The sequence below is a fragment of the Melopsittacus undulatus genome, chromosome 1, assembly GCF_012275295.1.
Source record: "Melopsittacus undulatus isolate bMelUnd1 chromosome 1, bMelUnd1.mat.Z, whole genome shotgun sequence".
Taxonomy (NCBI): Eukaryota; Metazoa; Chordata; class Aves; order Psittaciformes; family Psittaculidae; genus Melopsittacus; species Melopsittacus undulatus.
In genome coordinates, this window is record NC_047527.1 from 50540645 (window position 1) to 50559595 (window position 18951).

The 18951-nt window shown below is 38.9% G+C and overlaps 1 protein-coding gene across 4 annotated transcripts in view; it reads right to left on the reverse strand.

The window, feature by feature from the left end:
• Positions 1-18951, reverse strand: part of DLGAP1 (DLG associated protein 1) — a 136386-nt gene that overhangs the window by 107040 nt on the left and 10395 nt on the right. For all 4 annotated transcript variants that reach the window (XM_005153488.4, XM_034067759.1, XM_005153489.3 and 1 more), the window contains exon 2: positions 14315-14529. In XM_005153488.4, the coding sequence (XP_005153545.1) occupies positions 14315-14529 (215 nt within the window). The remainder of the gene's footprint in view (positions 1-14314; positions 14530-18951) is intronic.

Sequence of the window (18951 nt, forward strand, 5' to 3'; positions counted from 1 at the left end):
ATAGAGGGAAGAGGGGATGTAGGAATAGCTGAAGGGAAGCATGCCTATCTATCATTTACCCCCTGTGAAAGTATCTGAACCACCTCTAGGACATATGTTAGCAGTGGGTGTGGGCTGCATGGCAGTAAGAGAGGGGGAGATGTGTCAAGTTATGATATATCATACCTATGAATTTCAACAGACACAGCAAAATGCAACATGAGTTACTGTTACTCCTAGGAGTAGTACGCTTCCCTGCAGGCTTTCACACATGACAAGGGTGAGCAAATACATACAGCAGGTGAAAGAGAGGAGAGTATTCCAGCAGCAGGATGCATGTGGGAAGCACAGTTGAGGAGGAACTATAGGAACCAACCCTTTTATCCCTGTCTGAGGTCTTGCAAGCCTCTGAAGCATTTCATCCAGCATGGAAGTATGAGGATGATTTAACTTCTTCCCCACACTGTGCCTTGCTGCTCATGCAGTAGAGCAGGGCTCTTCCCAGCCATTGCAATGAGCACCACGAAATGCTGCTGCAAGCCTTGCTTCAGGAGTACAAAGCAGGAGCTAAAAGCAAGGGGTCAGTGACTAATGATGATGGTATAAACATTTCTGCAACCTCTTTGGAAGGCTCAAGGATTGCTGCACTAACTGTAATCAATCAGTCCTTGTGACATTCCGATGTGCAGGAGGTGAGCATTATAATCCGCCTAGAACTGGAGGTACACCATTAGCTGTGACTGGTAAGTGGCCAGGCAGGGAGCAGCAGTGGTGGGGTGCCCAGCACTCCTTCCTTTGACCCTCCTTTCGAGGCCACAGCCTACCTGCCATGGGGGCACAGCATGTAGGTGGGGGGGGCCAGATCCTTCCCCCCACCCTTCCCCCTGCTACAAAAAAGGGGCAGCACAGCTGACGGTTTTGCAATTCAGTCCTTCATTTTAATTGCTTGACTGATCCTCCTCCTCCCTATGGGAGCAGCGCAAGCCAGGCACTCATTCCAGGTGCACCTCTTTATGCTGATTTTTAGACCTGAGAAACACAGAGCAGCCAAATCATACCTTAGAGTGCTCCTGAACTGCAATTAACCTCAGTATATCATTTTATGGAAGAGAAAGCTGTTAAATTTGTCTGAATTCAAAAGAACTTGGAAGAACAGTGGCAAGATAATGTTTTTAACAAGCAGCTTGATTAATTCATGGCAGAGGTTATCATCCCATTGTGCTGGGTAGAAGGCCAACATTTAAAACTTAGTATGTACTTTGTCGGGGGGAGAAAAACTTCCACCGCTCAGATTTTAAACACTACACTTAAGACTTGTAAACAACCCACTGCAGAATCCAGTGGTGAGGACCCAGATCCCAATTGCATAGTATTCCCAAGGACTTTAAGAGAAACAGTTTACAATCATTTTTCACTGCCTTATTCCCACTAAGTCTCATGCCTTAGTGAAAAACCCCAGTGTTGTTTTTAAGTAGAGTGCATATCTCCCCATGTAGCGGAATGCCCTCCCAATGGCTATTTCAGGCCTGTACTGTGTGCAGTGGGTAATCCAGGGAGCAGGGCAGGGGATTTACATTAACCTCAGATCTAAACTTCCCATTCTGGCTGGCTTCAGTGCTGCCCATGATAGAAATACTGAGGGAGTAATGGTGAAATATAATATAGCATGATAAAAACTGTAAGATTCAACTCAGAAGCAAGCTTTTACCTTGCTGGGTTTGGGGTTTTTTTTTGCTACAAAAGAAAATAATTTTACTTTTCTTCTCTAGAAATATAAATATTCTATTTATGAGAAGGGATTATATATTTTTTTTAACATTGAAAATATTGTAAAACAGGCTTGCAAATAATAAAGATGCTCAAAAATCAATGTTTCAGGTATTACTTTACATGTCCATTTTATTTAAAAATATTTCTTAGAATAAGGATTCTTTCTCTATGTATTATTTATTATTATGTACATCATTTAAAGGAGGTACATGAAATAAAACATATAATCTGAAAACATATTCAAAAGATGAGGAATCTGTGTGACATCAATGTCAAGCTACAGCCCTGGTTTTAGAGACAGCTGTTCAGGTGATTCGTCATTTGTATGAACGTCAAATGGATTATTTTATTATTCTTTGAGCTGTTGCCCTTAAGGGAACTAGTTACATTAAATAACAAGCTATCGTATGGACATACTGATTCTGAGAACAGAGGAAGGAAATATAGTCATAACATGCAATTTCAGTAGAAAATGAGGGCTTGTCAATCTTCTGCCAGAGGCAAAACATTCAGGCAGATACTGCAGTCATCACAGAGATATAATGAATCTGATTAACTTCCCTAGAGAGGGGACAATTAGAGCTGATGGTATAAAGTTGCTTTGGGGTACATGCATGTTTGCACAGGGAGCAGTGCACAAAGGCTACATGACCACTGGTTGATGGCAAGGGCACCTTGGCTGCCAGGCTGTGACTGTGAGCCGCCCCAGCAACTCCTGTTGGGAGAACTGGAACAGGGAGCACACCCAGTTGCCCACGAAATCACTCCAAAAATAGCTTGAGGCATGACTGGGTGCAACTAACCATCACATGTACGGTGGTGGCAAGGGAGAACCAAAATGAAGGAAGGCATAGCCATTTTCCAACACAAGCTGCATGCCTCCCCCACAAGAGAAGAATCCAGGAGAAACAGAGCAGCTCTAGCTGGGAGTAGGAACTGTGGGATAAAAGAACTCTGAAAGACTCAAAAGGATGCAACTAGTAACAGGACTAGTGAAAAAGGTTAATAATTATATCACCACCAATGAAAATCTTAAGAGTGTGTTAGGATCGGGACTATAATAAATGAAAGCAGATGATAATGCTACATACTCATTATTTCCAGAGGTGTGAAATTAATTGAAAAAGGAAATAAAATAAGCACTAGGGAGGTGGAAATATACAAATAGTTGATAGTCAGGAGGTAATTCTGTCACTTTTGCAAATCTTGGAGAATGGAGAAACAATGTTTAGCTAAGCATTGAGGATTATTTGGGGCACACAAGAAGGATGTGGACCTGCTTGAGTGAGTCCAGGGGAGGGCCATGAAGATGATCAGAGGCAGGAGCATCTCTTATATGAAGACAGTCTGAGAGCTGGGCTTGCTCAGCGTGGAGCAGAGAAGGCTCCAGGGAGACCTGGCTTTAAAACGAGAGAGGGTAGATTTAGATTAGATATTAGGAAGAAATTCTTCACTGTGAGGATGGTGAGACACTGGAACAGGTTGCCCAGAGAAGCTGTGGATGCCCATCCCTGGCAGTGTTCAAGGCCAGGTTGGATGGGGCTTTGAGCAATCTGGAAGGTGGAAGGTGTCCCTGTGGAAGTGGAGCAACCTGGAAGGTGGAAGGTGTCCCTGTCCATGGCAAGGGGTTGGAACTACATGAATTTAAGGTCCCTCCCAACCCAAGCCATTCTGTGATTCTCTGATTATTGATTAATATTAAGGAATCACTTAAAAAAAAGAAAAAGAGAGAGAAAAGAGAAATGGACAACAGAATAGTGACATAGTGCTGACATTCATACCAGCCACTGTCAGTCTAACATCTTGTTTGAATAAGGCATCATCCATGCTCTCTCAATTCACATTTTTTCATTACAGGTAACCAGCAATTAATTTGTGCCCCAAATAAAATGATCTCTAAGGGAGAGGGGGGAGGGGTGAGAGTGGGTGAAGTAGTAACAGACAGAAAGTGAGTGCTCTGCCAGAAATTACGTTCTACCCAACAGTAAATGACTGAACAACTGCAGTGGCACAGCCTGACTCACTAGCATTTCAAACAACTCTGAGCAACAAATCTCTGCCAAAGCCCTGTTGTCTCACAGCTCTTACAGGCACATGACTGAGACGAGTCCAACAGATCCTGCAGCAGTCTGAAATCCATGGCTAGACATTTAGATTGGACCCTATTGACTAGACAGTGCCAACGCTTCTGAGATTCGAACATCTTTGACTGCAACTTCATAAGGATGGTTGAATGACATGTTGGCTACATCCCACTAGAATAAAGAAAAGAGACCTTTTCAAAGTCAGAAACTGCTCCTCTCCCCCAATCCAGCTTTTATAAATGTAATTTCTATCACTGCTATAAACATAAATATTATGAGATGAAGTCATGACTCAGTGTCATCATTGACACCATGTCACCCAGAGTGGTTGTAAGCTTTCTGCATTATGTATGTATCCTAGATTTTGAGATTTATGCAAAGTTAAGAACCAAATTGTTTCTCTAACGTGATAAAAACCAAGTGGCAGCTTTAAGTTTTGTAAAAGAGTAAAAGTACTAAATTATGTAAGAACCATTCATTCTAGTACATTTTCCAACTTTTGTTAACACAGGCAGTAATAAATATTATTACAAGGAAGAGTTTTAATAAATGTCAATACTATGCCTATTTAGGTTTGATAAAGTAAGAAATAATAACTGTGAACATTTTAGGACTAGCTCAAGGAGGACTAACTTCCGAAAGAAGTTTTTCAATGTTTCCTTTCAAGTGTAACGAAGGCTTAGCACAGATTTGCAATAGCCATTATCAGATATGAAATGGGAGATTTATATACTAGTCCTGAAAGATCCAGAGCTTGCCTTCAGCATGATACATCACTGTCACAGTGCAGAGCTGCACAGACACAACTCAAGCATGGCTGCCATCCCAACGACACCTAAAGAAAGGGAAGGATTTGGGTGCTCTGTATGTGGCTGCTGGCTTTTGGGGATGACAAAACCAGTTATTGCTTTCTGCAGCTCCTGGGCTTGCTGCAAGGCAGCCAGGGCAGAGGCTGGCCAGGCAGCACAGCCCTTTTGAAGGGGAATGGGAAATTGCCATGCAACTCAGCTACAGATGCAACCACAGAAATGTCTCACAGGAGCTCAGTAGCTGCAGCAAAGGTGTTTTAAACCAAAATAGGGTTTGTTTTTTTTTTTTTTTTACACCAGCAAATAACACAAGCAATTGTATGATACTTATCTTTGTGGTATACAATGAACAAGAAAACAGGCACAATGAAAAAAAGTCTTTCAGGATTTTCCCTGGTTTCTCCCCTCCTGAACAGATTTAGAATTTCTTTAGAACAGAGGAGATTTTAAGAGTCAGGTCTGATCGGATGAAGTTCCATCCATATGTGTCACTGGGAACAGAGTGGTATTTGATGCTGCCCTACTTCAGCACCTCTGCCACCAGGGGCCTTACACTTTGTTTCTCCCTGCCCCTAAAATTTATCTTATACTGCAGCCAAGCCAGCAGAGAATCACTAAAATAAGTTGAAAATCAGTCCATCTTAGCAGTAATACAGACACAAGAAAATGCAAGAAAATAATGACTGTGCATCAACATGACCTAGATATTAAAAGTATCTTTTTGTAAGGACAGAAGAATTACTCACTTTCATGTCTCTCTCCACTTTAACATGACACAAATTAACAGGAGATCCCAAAGCATGTCTACAGAAAGTGTCCTGTAATTCACATTAAAACTAAAGCAAAATATTTTTTTTTCATTTTTAATCTAAAAGGGATCCAGCATTTCACAGTGAGAGAATACTGCACTTCTAGCTGATCAGCACAGAAAATTGCTGTGAATAATGAACTTAATTATTGTTGCCTGTTTGCTTGTCTTGTTATGTTGGACATTAAGGACTCCAGACTGAATTTTGTGCAAATGCACATCTCTTTTTATGCCTGTGAATTTTCTGCATGGCAGATTTAATACATCAGCTGAGCTCCCCTTAACAAACTAAACCAGATAGTACAAGATCACATACCAAGAGTCAAGCATGGTATAGCTGGCAGAAGCCATAACATAATTTCAAAATGCTAGCAATGAAATAACATTTAGAATACATGGAAGAACTGTGCAGCAATGCTGTGGGTGGGATATCTATAGTTACTATTCAACATTAGGCCTTCAGGAATAATTTGGTCCTGATGAGAATTTTATTTTTGTATTTAAAAAATAAGAAAAAAGGAAGTAAGAACAGTGATAGTGGGTATTTTCAATAGCCTGAGAAAGACAGAGAATCATAAAAAATAGGTCTGGAGGGGTCTTTATGAGGTCATTTGTTCCCTCTTCCTACCCTAAAGCAGGATCAGCGATACCTAAATTTGTCCTGACAGACGTTTTCTACCCTTTTCTTGAAAATGTCCAGTGAAGCGATTTCTCTTGGCAATCCACTCCCACACATAACTAGCATTACCATTAGGATTTTTTCCCTAACATATAGACTGTGTATGTCCTTGCAGTATAAGGCCGTATTTCTTCTCCTGTCCCCACTGGACATTATTAACTTCCTTTCTGAGGCAGCCTTTTAAGTAGGTAGGCAGAAGTAGGGCTAAAAATAAACAAGACCAGTTTTGCACACAGGCATGCAGGTTGGCTGTGTAAAAACCATACCCTGAAAGAGATGGCTGAAAACCACATCTTGCTTCAGTGATTATAACTGTTTCTTAAAGCAAACCCTGGAAGTGCCCTTACAGCAATGAACTTTGTTTTTTAAATTAGACAATGGGATGGACTTGAATTCACCTAAGTAATTTGCTGCAAAATGAATAAATGTTTAGAGAATTTTACTGAAAGAAGTTAAAAAGTTAGAAATCCTCCCTTTCATCTGTAGCTATGTTTAACATAAAGCTAGATCTTATGCAAAGTTGAGGCAGATGTCTAAATACAGGACAAGGGGTCAAAAGTTTTTTTGGCTGATGTTTTTTCATGTGTAAGTTAACAGTTTAATTGCATTACATTTGAGTAAATAAAAGTACAAGTGAGGCAACAACAGTAGTATAGGTCACATACCACAACACAATGCTGATTTCTTATCTTAGAGAAACAAGAAATAATATTATTTACACAAATGTGACAATAGCAGCATAACAGAGCATAAGACTACATGGAGCTAGGTGTGGATTGATACAAGGGCATATTTTGTGATAGGATAAGCAATGTTTGCTAGCAGTGAAACTGTAATAGCTCAGTCATCTCAATTTCACTGTAAGACAAACTGGTGAGGTTCATTCTATTCTATGATTCTATCAGAAAAGTAGAGAGGAGGGGTGCCTGTCCAACCTATGTACTATGCAGTGAACTGTAAGAATGCTTTTTCTCCACAGAGGATTGTGCAGTGAGATAAGTGGGTTCATTTCTGTGCTGTGAAGTATACATACCTTTGTGTGAGGGGACACAAAGCCCAGAAGGGAAGCTGCAATGGGGCACAAGCTTTCTCACATAACTATCAGTGACATTAAGCATTAACTGACTGAGCATGCTTTATATATATATCACTGGAAAGTTGCAACTGTTTTGAAAGCCCCAAGATCTATGTTCCTTTAATAAATCAATATCCTCTGCTCCTGAATATCATGCACACAAAACAGATGTCAGCTGCCATAGAGAAACCATTGGTTCCAGACGTATGACCACCTACTACCTCAAAATAAATATATTTTTTATTGCCTTGCCTTTCAAATTTTCTTCTGACTTACAACTTATTCACTGAACTTAATCATACCTGACATAAGGGCCTGAAAAGTGAGAAACCTGTCCAACAGTTTCTCCCTAGCTTTCATAGAAGAGAGAAGGGATTAGAGTAATATAAAGCTAAATAATATATCATGCATCAGTGACTGCAGGCTCAGAAAGTTACCAGCCAAGCCAACAGTTATTCCAGAACACTATTCTTTCATCTGCATGTCCAAAGCTCAGGGTGATGCTCCAGTCTCTTTCATGGGAAATTAAAAAAACTTCACTCTTCAAGCAAACAAACAAAAAAAACTTATGGAAAATGGAAACAATTGTTTCAGTACCTAAAGATTTGATGAAAATGAGAGACTGTAACATGAAACAGGGAAACACTGTACTGGAAACATACTGTAAAACATAAATAAAAGATTAATCAATCTTATTGCTTTTGTACTAATTAGGAAAATCATTGTTCCCTAATTGGAAGTCACTCAACAAGAAAAAGAAATTATCAAGCTTCCCTGCATGTGTCTAAAAATACTCACCAGAAGGAAAATGAGGTATTGCATCACCTTGTATCTTCCCTCTCCCTTCCCCCTATCTGTGATCTGGGCCAGTGAAGTTAATGGGACATTTTCATTAATTTTAGCAGAATGAGGACAAAAAAGTATGCTTTTGTTTAAATGACACTTTTTTTTTTCTGGAGATCTTTTGGAGCATGTTTTCGTAATACAGAAAAACCTTAAAGGAAATAGGACCTCATTCCTAAGACCAAGATAGCTTTCATACCTAAGGATGTATGCTAGTGCAGTGTAAGGACATCAGCCTCAACTGCTCAAATGCCAGAAAATTCTAGCCAGTCTGTGAGGCTACAATTATCCTTACATCCCTTATCATTTACTTCAGTGCAGATATTTCCCAAGAACAACATTTCAGAAAAGCTGAGCAAGTGGGAAAACCATCTCCAGAGTTTATATTGTTCCATAGTTTTCTGAGAGCTGCACATCTCAGTTTGGTGACCCATGAAGATTCGTACATACACAAACATGTATTTCATCACTGTAGGAAAATCAAAGCTATAATGATCACCAGTTTTGCCCTTAATGTTTAATGACTCACTTGGAGTATTGTGTGCAGTTCTGGTGTCCACAACATAAAAAGGACATGGAACTGTTGGAACAAGTCCAGAGGAGGGCCACGAGGATGATTAGGGGACTGGAGCACCTCCCATATGAAGACAGGCTGAGAAAGTTGGGGCTGTTCAGCTTGGAGAAGAAAAGGCTGCATGGAGACCTCATAGCAGCCTTCCAGTATCTGAAGGGGGCCTACAGGGATGCTGGAGAGTGAGTCTTCATTAGGGACTGTAGTGACAGGACAAGGGGTAATGGGTTGAAACTTAAACAGCAGAGGTTTAGACTGGATATAAGGAAGAAATTCTTTACTGTTAGGGTGGTGAGGTACTGGAATGGGTTTTCCAGGGAGGCAGTGAATGCTCCATCCCTGGCAGTGTTCAAGGCCAGGTTGGATGAAGCCTTGGGTGATATGGTTTAGTGTGAGGTGTCCCTGCCCATGGCAGGGGGGTTGGAACTAGATGATCTTAAGGTCCTTTCCAACCCTAACTATTCCATGATTCTATGACATCCTTGCCATGTGACATTTAATTTGCTGTGTCTTTACTGTAAAAAGCGTTTGGACCTTTGCTTATCCTTTCATTCACATCAGCCCCAGCGTCATGTGTGGAAACAGACATTACGCAATTTTGCCATTGATTTCACCATTAATGCCCCATGGAAGTGCTCAATCCAGGTGGGCTTTGAACAACCTAGTCTAGTGGAAGGTGTCCCTGCCCATGGCAAGGGAGTTGAAACTACATGATTTTTATGGTCCCTTCCAACCCAAACTATTCTGTGATTCTATGATTCTATGATTAATTCACTCAGTGCAGACAATGCACTTTACCTTCCTAACAGTCTGTATGGATGTGCCCATGTGTGCATATCACTTTTCCCCTGATCACCATAAGTTGCCCCCAGACAAAACTGTTTGGGAGCTTTGCAGATTGAAAGAACTATTTTGATCATAATTCCTTTCACTTTTGCAAGGATTAGGGGATTTCTATCTGAATCATACTATGTAACAATGGGGTAGCTGGAATTTTTTTGGCAAGTCATCCTACCAGAGCTGGTCCTGCAATTCTGTCAAGCTTTGATTTGTAATATAGGTTGACCCTAGCTTGAAGGCTTGTCTGCCATGAACTGACCTGATCAGTTCTCAGACAGGTGATGGAATATTGGAATTCAGGAGAGATAAATCAGATCTACCTTTTCTTTCTTGCTTTTGTCACTATAGTTAAGTTTTCTGCCAGATTCTGCCACTTAATTGATTACTGTGATTTTATAGAATATTGAGAAAAATGGCATAGAGTTTTCCACAACAATATTATCTTTAGATTCCCATAAATGTACAAGTAGAAAGTACTTACACTATTTCTGTTAGCACATAAAATATATAAGCCTAGGTGTACAAAAATAACATACATAACTTTTGAGATATTATTGTTGGAATGTCTCTGATAAAGTTAGGAATTGATTGCTTTATTGCAAGTATTACTCACCTACGCAACATATCACAGGAATACATGCAGCTATGATGAGAATACCTTGAAAATAAACATTTTTAAAGAAAAAACCTAATTTTTGTTCTCCCTTCTCTCCTTTTTACATGAATTCCACCAGTGCATCTCCAAAGTATGTCAGTACACTGGTGATCAGAGAGAACAACTCCGAAAAAAGTTTATATAATCAAAAATGAGTTCAAAGGAGCAATAGTGCAACTGCATATACCCAAAATCCATGTAAAATGTCCACAAATGGAATACTGTACTTCAGTATTGTAATATTTTAGGAAAAATGAAAACAGAACTGCAGAAGACTGAACTGGCTGAGTCCTCAAAGTAGGAGCAATATTGATTCAGGAACCATAATCTGAACCTGTATTTTAAGCAATGAATGTGGATGCAGTGAGAGGAGGAAAGGGAGAGAACGAAGTAGGAAAGCTATGGTAACAGGATCCATCTTAGTCCTCTTGTCCTCCACAGTCCTTTCCACATTCCTTATCTTTCAGGCTGGGAAAATGCTACCATCAAGAAATATGTTGTGCTGACTCACCAGCTACTTCACCCACTTCAAGAGACTGTAAGGGACAGCTGCAGATCCTTCTCTGCCTTGTCCAGAGAGATCTTCATAACGCTTGCTGGACCTTCGTATCTTTTAGACTTCATTCTCTCTAGCAAACTTAGTTAAAGCTGTCCAACAAATTCAAAAGTTACTGAGAGGTGGAGGTGACAGGTTGGTGTGTGGAGAGGCAATGTAATTGCATACTTTTTTCCCCAATAAAAATCAGGCTAAACATATCCAGGGAACATATAGATAGTGATGGAATATGTCCTGAACCAAGCTGAGCTGTAATGGAAATGTCAGTTATCCGTTGCCTTCACCATCTTTAAAAGTTAGCTAACCTATTTTCCATCTGCTTATAAGTGCAAAATAAACTTTTGGCACTTTTCAGGAATGGGCAAGAAAACACCACTTTTTTTTTTTTTTTTTTTTTTCCAGCTTGGTCATTTTATCTGGACTGTGAAAGACTAAACACCGAGAGGATACTGCCAGCAAAGACAGAGAGAAAAAACTGCTTACTTCCTGGAGGAATAATGAGAGTGAAGTAGTGGAGGTGTGCATTTCAAGGTCACAACAAGATGTGCTGTGTTCAGAATGGTACCACAGCATTTGACACATGTGCTGTAACCACATGGAGACCATGGCATGGGAGGAATGTTGTAGGAGGGAGATTGTAAGGTATAGCAAGAAAAATACCTCAGCAAATACAGGAAAATAAATTTGCATTACGTAAAGGAGATATGACACAGTTGTGCTGTTCAAAAATTATTCCTTATATAAAAAGAAACATTAGCAATAATGAAAATCCTCTCTTAGAAAAGTAGGCGCATGAGCAATAGTAGGTAGGTAGGTGGGAGTAACAGCGTGGGTTGTGAGACCAATATTAGACTTAAAGTACTCAGAGAGGAAAAGTCCCATAAGATGAAAAATCCTTTCAAAAACAGTGAAAGCAAAGGGGAACCTGTTTTTAAGTTGTTTGCTCTGCCAAAGACTAAAGTGAAGCCAACTAGAGACTGTATACAGAAAAAAGAAAGAATAGCAGAAAGATGTGCAGGAGATTCCTGTCAATTACTACTGAAGAAACACCACTTTCAAAGGTGCCTTGTTCTTCGCTGACAGAAAAAAACATAATTAAAGGAGTGAAATACCACTCAGCTTTAAGGTGTTAATAATGTCCCACAAGGACAGCTAGGAAGTCCACTAGTGTCACTAAAAGGCTGCTTGCTGACGAGAGTGGCTGTTGGCCCATTTCCACAAAGCTCTTATTCAGGTGCAAATTGAACTCAAGTCAATAGTAAGCCAAGGAAATAATTTATCACATATTACACAATTGCTTGATGACCTATATTCAGTGAGTTAGGGGCCCTAATTTAGACTCTGGCTGACATGCCAGCAAAACTCTATTGCAACTCACTCCCAGAGTAATCAAGGTAGCTCTGGGATGAGCAAGCAATGTCATGGTCAAGGTCAATTCATGCAACTAAGGACGTATGAAGAAGTCTGCAGAAAAGAATGAACTTAACAGAAGCCTTCAATTCCCAGAGCAAGTACTTGGCTAGTTCTCACAAAAAAAACCAAATTATGATGTTCAGCAGAAAAGAATAAAAGCAATGCATAATCATGTATTATGCAATTTGTTTCTGAAAGTGGAAAGGTTTCCGAGGAAGAAATATTTCTACAAAGTATCATCATGGATTAAAACAAATACTTCTACTTCATCCTGATTCTTGACGAAAAGTCATTAAAAAAGAAAAGTTATCTCATATTTTGTCTTTTTTTTGGGTTTTACTACCATTTATCATTTTCTCCTTGTTTCTCCTACCCTGTGATTTACTTTCTACGTCTGCATAGCTTCAAAACATACATGAATTTTACAGAGCACAGTTTAAAATCAACCACATTCCTAAGAGCTTTCCCAAATAGGAAGGAATTAAAATATATATATAAAATGAAGTATTTGTACAAGCACTTTGCTGAATAACAATGACTTCAAAGCAAACCTCAAAAAGCTTCTGCTGCCAAAGCCCTCTGATCTAACATCCTCTGTGGGTGAACAGTGACATGCAGGACTTTTTATTTTCAACAATAATTTGATATTCTTCTGAAAATCTTGTTTTTACAGAGAACAGGAATGACCAAGAGCAAATAAACTCACTGTGGTAGATTATACTTCATATATATATTACAGAACTATGGAACATATGTTTCTAAAGTCTCAGAAAGAATAAACTCTGTGCCTGACAGTGTGTCCATGCATAAAGCGTGGCTTTATGGGGTTTGTGATGGCACATAACATTCATGTTCACCTTGAAGAGGATGTAATAAATGATCTCAGAGGAGGAGTTTTGGCTCAGGAAAGGATGCAGTAAAGTCTGCTGGATGATGAGAGGAATCACTGGATCCCTTGAGCAAGCGCCATCTAGCTTATGAAAATCCCTGTAGAGAATGAGACTGCTCTCTCCTTTGGACACTGATGGAAAGACGGAACAGAAACAATCTGTGGCTTCCCCCGAGACAAAGTCAAGCAGGCTGTTATGGGGAGCTGCAATAAGTCTAGGTTTTTTTTTCTGCTGGTCTATTCATCACTGATGTCAAGAGCATGACATTCTTAACAAGGATCAAAAGCTTCTCTCTAAAATCTATTTTTCAGATAAGATATCTGGGAAAAAATGGGGTAGAGAAGGACAAGGAAGGAAGGAAGGAGAGGAAATTAACGAGGGTAATGCATAAGGAGTCTTTTGTCACTAATCACACATACTAGAAGAGAGATACAGCGCTTTTTTTTTTTTTTCATTTTAAAACTACAGCCTTAGGCAAGTTATACTAAAATCAAGTTATTTTTGGTTCTGTGAACTATGATTCACTATTATAGCTATGAATTTTGCAGAAGACAGACAAAAACAACTGTTGATTTAAATTCACACTACTTTCTTTTATGGATATAATTTATTCTTTTGCTCTAGGGGACCTCTCCATTTTAGAATCATTTAGAATACAACACTAAAACCAAAATTATCCATTTGTGTAACTATCATGAGAATTTAGGTGGCTCTTCTAAAAGGCCCAAATAAAAACAACACAAACTGACATTAAAAAAAAAAAAAGGAAGGAAACATAATTCCTCTTGACTTCCATAAATGATTTGCTCCTTCCCCCCAGTTTTGGTTCTATTTCTCCACAAAATACAGGGCAATTCTGAGTGAAGTAGAGAGTGGAAACAATGGATTTGCTTATTTTCAGGCAGTCATATTTCTTTTAAATTAAATGTCACATGTTGTTTGTTGAGTTGCAAAGATTAGTTTAGGGCTAAATTCACGTGTTGAATATAAATAAATACACAATCATGCACAGCTTTTGCAGGCCAAAACTATAATTCGGCAAAATATTTAAAGAACAGATCTATTGTACATACCTGGATACTCAACACTAAAAGGCTGAAATACTTCACAAATTCAAAGCACAGGTAGTAGGGTCTCTCTTCAGAATAGCATTGAAATACATTCCTAAATCTACTGTTGTTCAGGAAAAAAAAATTCCCAACTGAAAATAAGCATGACCAAACATTCTTATGTAAATACTTTCCTTAACTGGTACCCAGAAGCAAAGAATAGAAGCAAATAGCAACAGAAACTGTGTGTCTTAATGGAGAACTCTATATGATGTAGTAGAGCACTGACTTACTTGAGGGTGGTGAGCTCTGTGAGGGATGGTTGGGTGGCCTTGAGATAGCTCTCTCTCCGTGCAGCAATCTTTGGAGATGGCTTTGGACTTGTGTCTGAGTCTCCACTGTCATCATCCCCCATGGCTTTGATGTAACTGCCACTACGCATTCGTCGGCAGGGAATCTCATCATCTTTCCCTCGTGGAGTGTATCCAGTCCATTCATCTTGAGGGACCTAAAGTGATAAACACAATTCTCTTATTCATACATCCCTCCCTGATGTAATTGCACAGCAAGATTTGAATGTGCTAAGCTACAACAGAGCCATAACAAATCCTCTCATGGCCAAGGGCCTATTCTTAATCCCATTTGGCCATGGGTTGCTGCTTGCAGTGGAGGCCCACTTCTTCCCCTGCATAGTCACAAGTACCTCTGGAGCTCTTTGTTATTTTCCACTACTTATCTGGGAAGTTCTAGCTAACGCGCTGACATAGAAGCCTCAGTTAGGTCTAATATTCGGCTGGACAAACCTGTATTTTCAACGATTTTCTTTAGAAATATTTGCAAACCAGATCAGGGTACTTTTGGTTTAGCTTAACAAATCAAACACCTCTGGGGAGGCAGAAAAGATTAAATACAAATCTCTATATCATAATCTTTTCAGACAGAGTGTGCACTGCTACACAGACCAGGATGACTTTGGTTCAAGATATATTTCAGATTAGTGGAGCTATGCACTAATCATCACAAAAGTAGGTTTGCAAGTGTGAAATTATACTATTATTGCTTCCATAGTATAGTTAACACCACTGAACACCTGCCAGCTTGCAGGGATCCTCCTTTTGAATTATGTTAGCCTGAGTGTCTGGGTCATACAACTCTATTCCCTTCTTTTTCTTCTTGATGTACATTATTTCTCTTGATCTGAAGTAAGTGCTATCCATTCCTTGCACAAAAAATCTGGAACATTGGGAATGTGCATTCATGAGATTTTGGAACATAGCAAGAGGACGGTTCAAGAGCATGGTGCCCTTGTCCACCTGTCCACCCATCCTGTCCTCTTCTCTGCCCCTGGGGCTTCTGGCCATTGTAAACCAATACCCTTCTCTTTCATGTAATAGCAGAAACAACATGCAGGGTCCTTGAAGGAGTTATCCTAAAGTTATTTTTCAGAAAGCATATTTTTATAACAAAGGTGAAACTGCAAAAAAAGGCTTTTTAGTTACACATATTTTGTGTTTGATTTAAAGAAAAGTAGTTGTGAACTTTCAGATAGCTACTTCTCCGATTTTTAGTGAATCACTCTACAAAGCAAGCTGTAGCTACAATGCTCAAAAACCCCTACAAGCCATATTAAGAAAGGAGTCTCAGATCTAAGTTGCTAAAATTTGTCCTGCAGTGTATATATAATAGCATCTACAAGGATAATCACGGATAATCTAGAATTTCTATGGAAATTTTATTCTTCAACAACATCTGTCTTCTGCTGAATATTTTGTGTATCCATTGATTCACAGACTACAGCCATAGCATTTACATCTCAGCTTGTTTAGAGAACCAAAACTGAAACACTGGATTGTTTGCTAACAGCTTAGCTGTTGATTCCCACTACAAACTTAAACCTAAGTCCAGATGCTTAAAGGTCTTTCAAAAGTTACTGTCAATGTAGGTCAAATTTTTATGGCATTTTATCCATCTACACTGGTATAAACAGCAATCCAAAAAACCACTGTGCTACACAAATGAAATAGACATTTAATGGTCCTAAGCATTCATGGACTTATTGCTAATCATAATTAATTAACCGAACTATTCATCAGGAAGAACTTCTTTACTGTAAGAGTGACAGAGCACTGGAACAGGTTGCCCAGGGGGGTTGTGGAGTCTCCTACGTTGGAGATACTCAAGGCCCACCTGGACAAGTTCCTATGTGATGTACTCTAGGTTACCCTGCTCTTGCAGGGGGGTTGGACTAGATGATCTTTTGCGGTCCCTTCCAACCCTTGGGATTCTGTGATAAGCCATGTCACTGTTTTGTTTCCTGCTGATTTCAGACCCAAGACCTTGACAACTTTCTTCTTTCATTTACTCTTCTTTTTACTGCATCATGATTTAGGTCCTTCCTTGAACTTCCTGGCTCAAACAAGTTGTTTCCTCTTGTACTCAGTCTAAGTCCTCCCAACTTGGTTAGGTCTGGCCTTGGTAAACTCACTTGGAGCTTTGACATTTTCATCAGAGGACTCAAGATTTAATCCTGGCATTGCATTCTTTCATTATCTATAGAAAGTAATTGAAGAAATACACTTAAAACACCTAAATTTTTTTTCTTACAAAAGGTTAGGACTCTAAGAACTACAGTATTACAGACTGAGAGTAATAACAGAACCCACTGAATATAGGACTCTGAGAAATCTCTGTGTGCAATAAAAACAAAATGAACAAACAAACAAACAAGCAAACAAAAAGCAGTTCCAATTCCATGGTTTCTAAGTTTATGCTTAGACCTCAGATCTGGAAAGTTAATGCTTTCTTGAAGTGTATACATCTGTATACAAATGAAGATAGTATTTGGTAGTGGGTTTGATTCCATTTGTGACATAGAAGAGTATGGAGAATTTTATACTCCTCCTGTAGCCATTTATGACAGCCAGAGGATAATACTTTTTTAATCTCTCATTCTTGCAGTGGATCTAGGCCAACAGCATCATCAAACAGTGGAAATACAATTTTATATTCATTGCTTCTCACATATATTTTGGAAGCTACAGCTCCTGCTTCTCAGCTGTAAAACCTCAACTTTCAATCCACTGATGTACAAAAAAGAAGTTAACACACGCTTAGTAAAATCAAGCTCTGCTGACATTTTGATGACATGCTCAGGCCTTCAGTCAGGAGTTTAAAACCTGCAATAATGTATTTCCAATCAGTTTTCAGGCAGATACTAGATAGCTAAGTCATATTATGCAGGGAATTTGTAAATTCTCTGATGCCATGCACTTTAATCTGTTTAATATTTTATTCATTAGACTTTAACTAGTTAAAGATTGGTGCTTTTTCTCATGAAAATAAATTAGTGAATTAATCTTTCATGCACTAAATAGGATATGTTAGTATCATGTTAAAGTTGGTGTCTGAGAAAAAGTTAAAGGTGTTAAAGTTACAATGCTCGTACAGCACCTATAGTTCAGGCAAGTTGAACATTTGTGGTTTGATGAAATAACAGACATACTCTCAGATGTAATGCTGTAGTTTATAGGTGACAAGTGCTATAGTTGCTGTAGGCATCATAACCCTGAAATTCTTAAGTTCTGTTATCAGGAAGTCCACACATAAGTACAAAACCTTTTTTGTCCCAAATTTCTCAAAATAATTTAGATACAATAGGCTAGGTTTTGAAAGCTGGTTGCAACGAATTTTGCACAAAACTTCCTATTTATTCACTCAAACACTGTGTGCCATGATACGCTTTAATGCATTGCTCTAGCCTCACAATGTAAGATGTGATTGGAAGAAAGTTTCCAGCTTGAGCTCTGCTCAGTCTGTGAAGTGAGCAACCACTGAAAACCAGCATGCTAAATTTTTAGCAGCTCTTCCACCTTTTAAACACTCTAGAATAAATAGAAAGCTGACCTGGTCACATACAGACCAGGAACAAAGAAGTCTCAGGGAGTACCACAAACCTACTGGGTGTTTTTTGTACTGGAAGTTACTTTCATGCCCAAAACCAAAAGAAGGAATATAAATGCAACCCAAGTTCCATTACCATATTATGGTTTTAAGGGTAAACCCTGTACAAGCCAAAGAGAAAAGGATGGCTATGGTTAGGTTATGGTTAGGAAAACCATCCAGATTTAGAGAACTGACTAAAATATCAACCCAGATATGATTCTAATTTCAGTTAACACATTGAGGAAGTCAAAGTGCTTGTATGAAGTCTCTTGACTCTCTAGACATAGCTGAAGTGGAAGAATGTAATGGATATTTGTTAAAAGGCTATTTTAGTTAAATAATTTGAGCAGTTTTATTGCAGATATTTAAGGCTCAGTGGGACTTTCTCAGTGGGACTCTTTTTTTTCCTTTTTCTTTTCAGTAAGGTTTCAGTATTTAAGAGAATATTAGGGAAAGAAATTTGGGTCCAGTTTCCTTTTAATTCATTTTTACAAGAATTATAAACCCTGATTCAGAAATTGGGGTACGAGAAATCAGTAAGACATGTTAACTTGCAGAGAGCAACTGCAGTACTACTTTAGAAGTAGTAGATTTTTGCTTTAGCTATTAACAGTTGTAATACTTGTCTTGAAAGGATCTCAGGGTACTGTCTGTATTATTTGAGTATGACAAACAAGTCTTAGGGCTTAGCATTTTCTTTCATTGTACCTATTTTGCTGTTTAAAAGATACAGCTAGATACAATAATGTCAACATTTTAATATTTCTGTGCCTATAGTCAAATACCTCAAGCAATATCTACTAAAAGAAGTGACCTGATTTTCAGAGAGCTTTCTTTGGTTCCTAAAGAAATGGCTGAAACAACTCATGCAGACAATGCAATTTACTGTCGTATACAGAGCTTGATATCATGGGGAAAAAAAAAGCCTTCTCAAAACCACAAACTGTGAAAATAAAGTTGATCACATTATTTTATGCATTCATTTTCT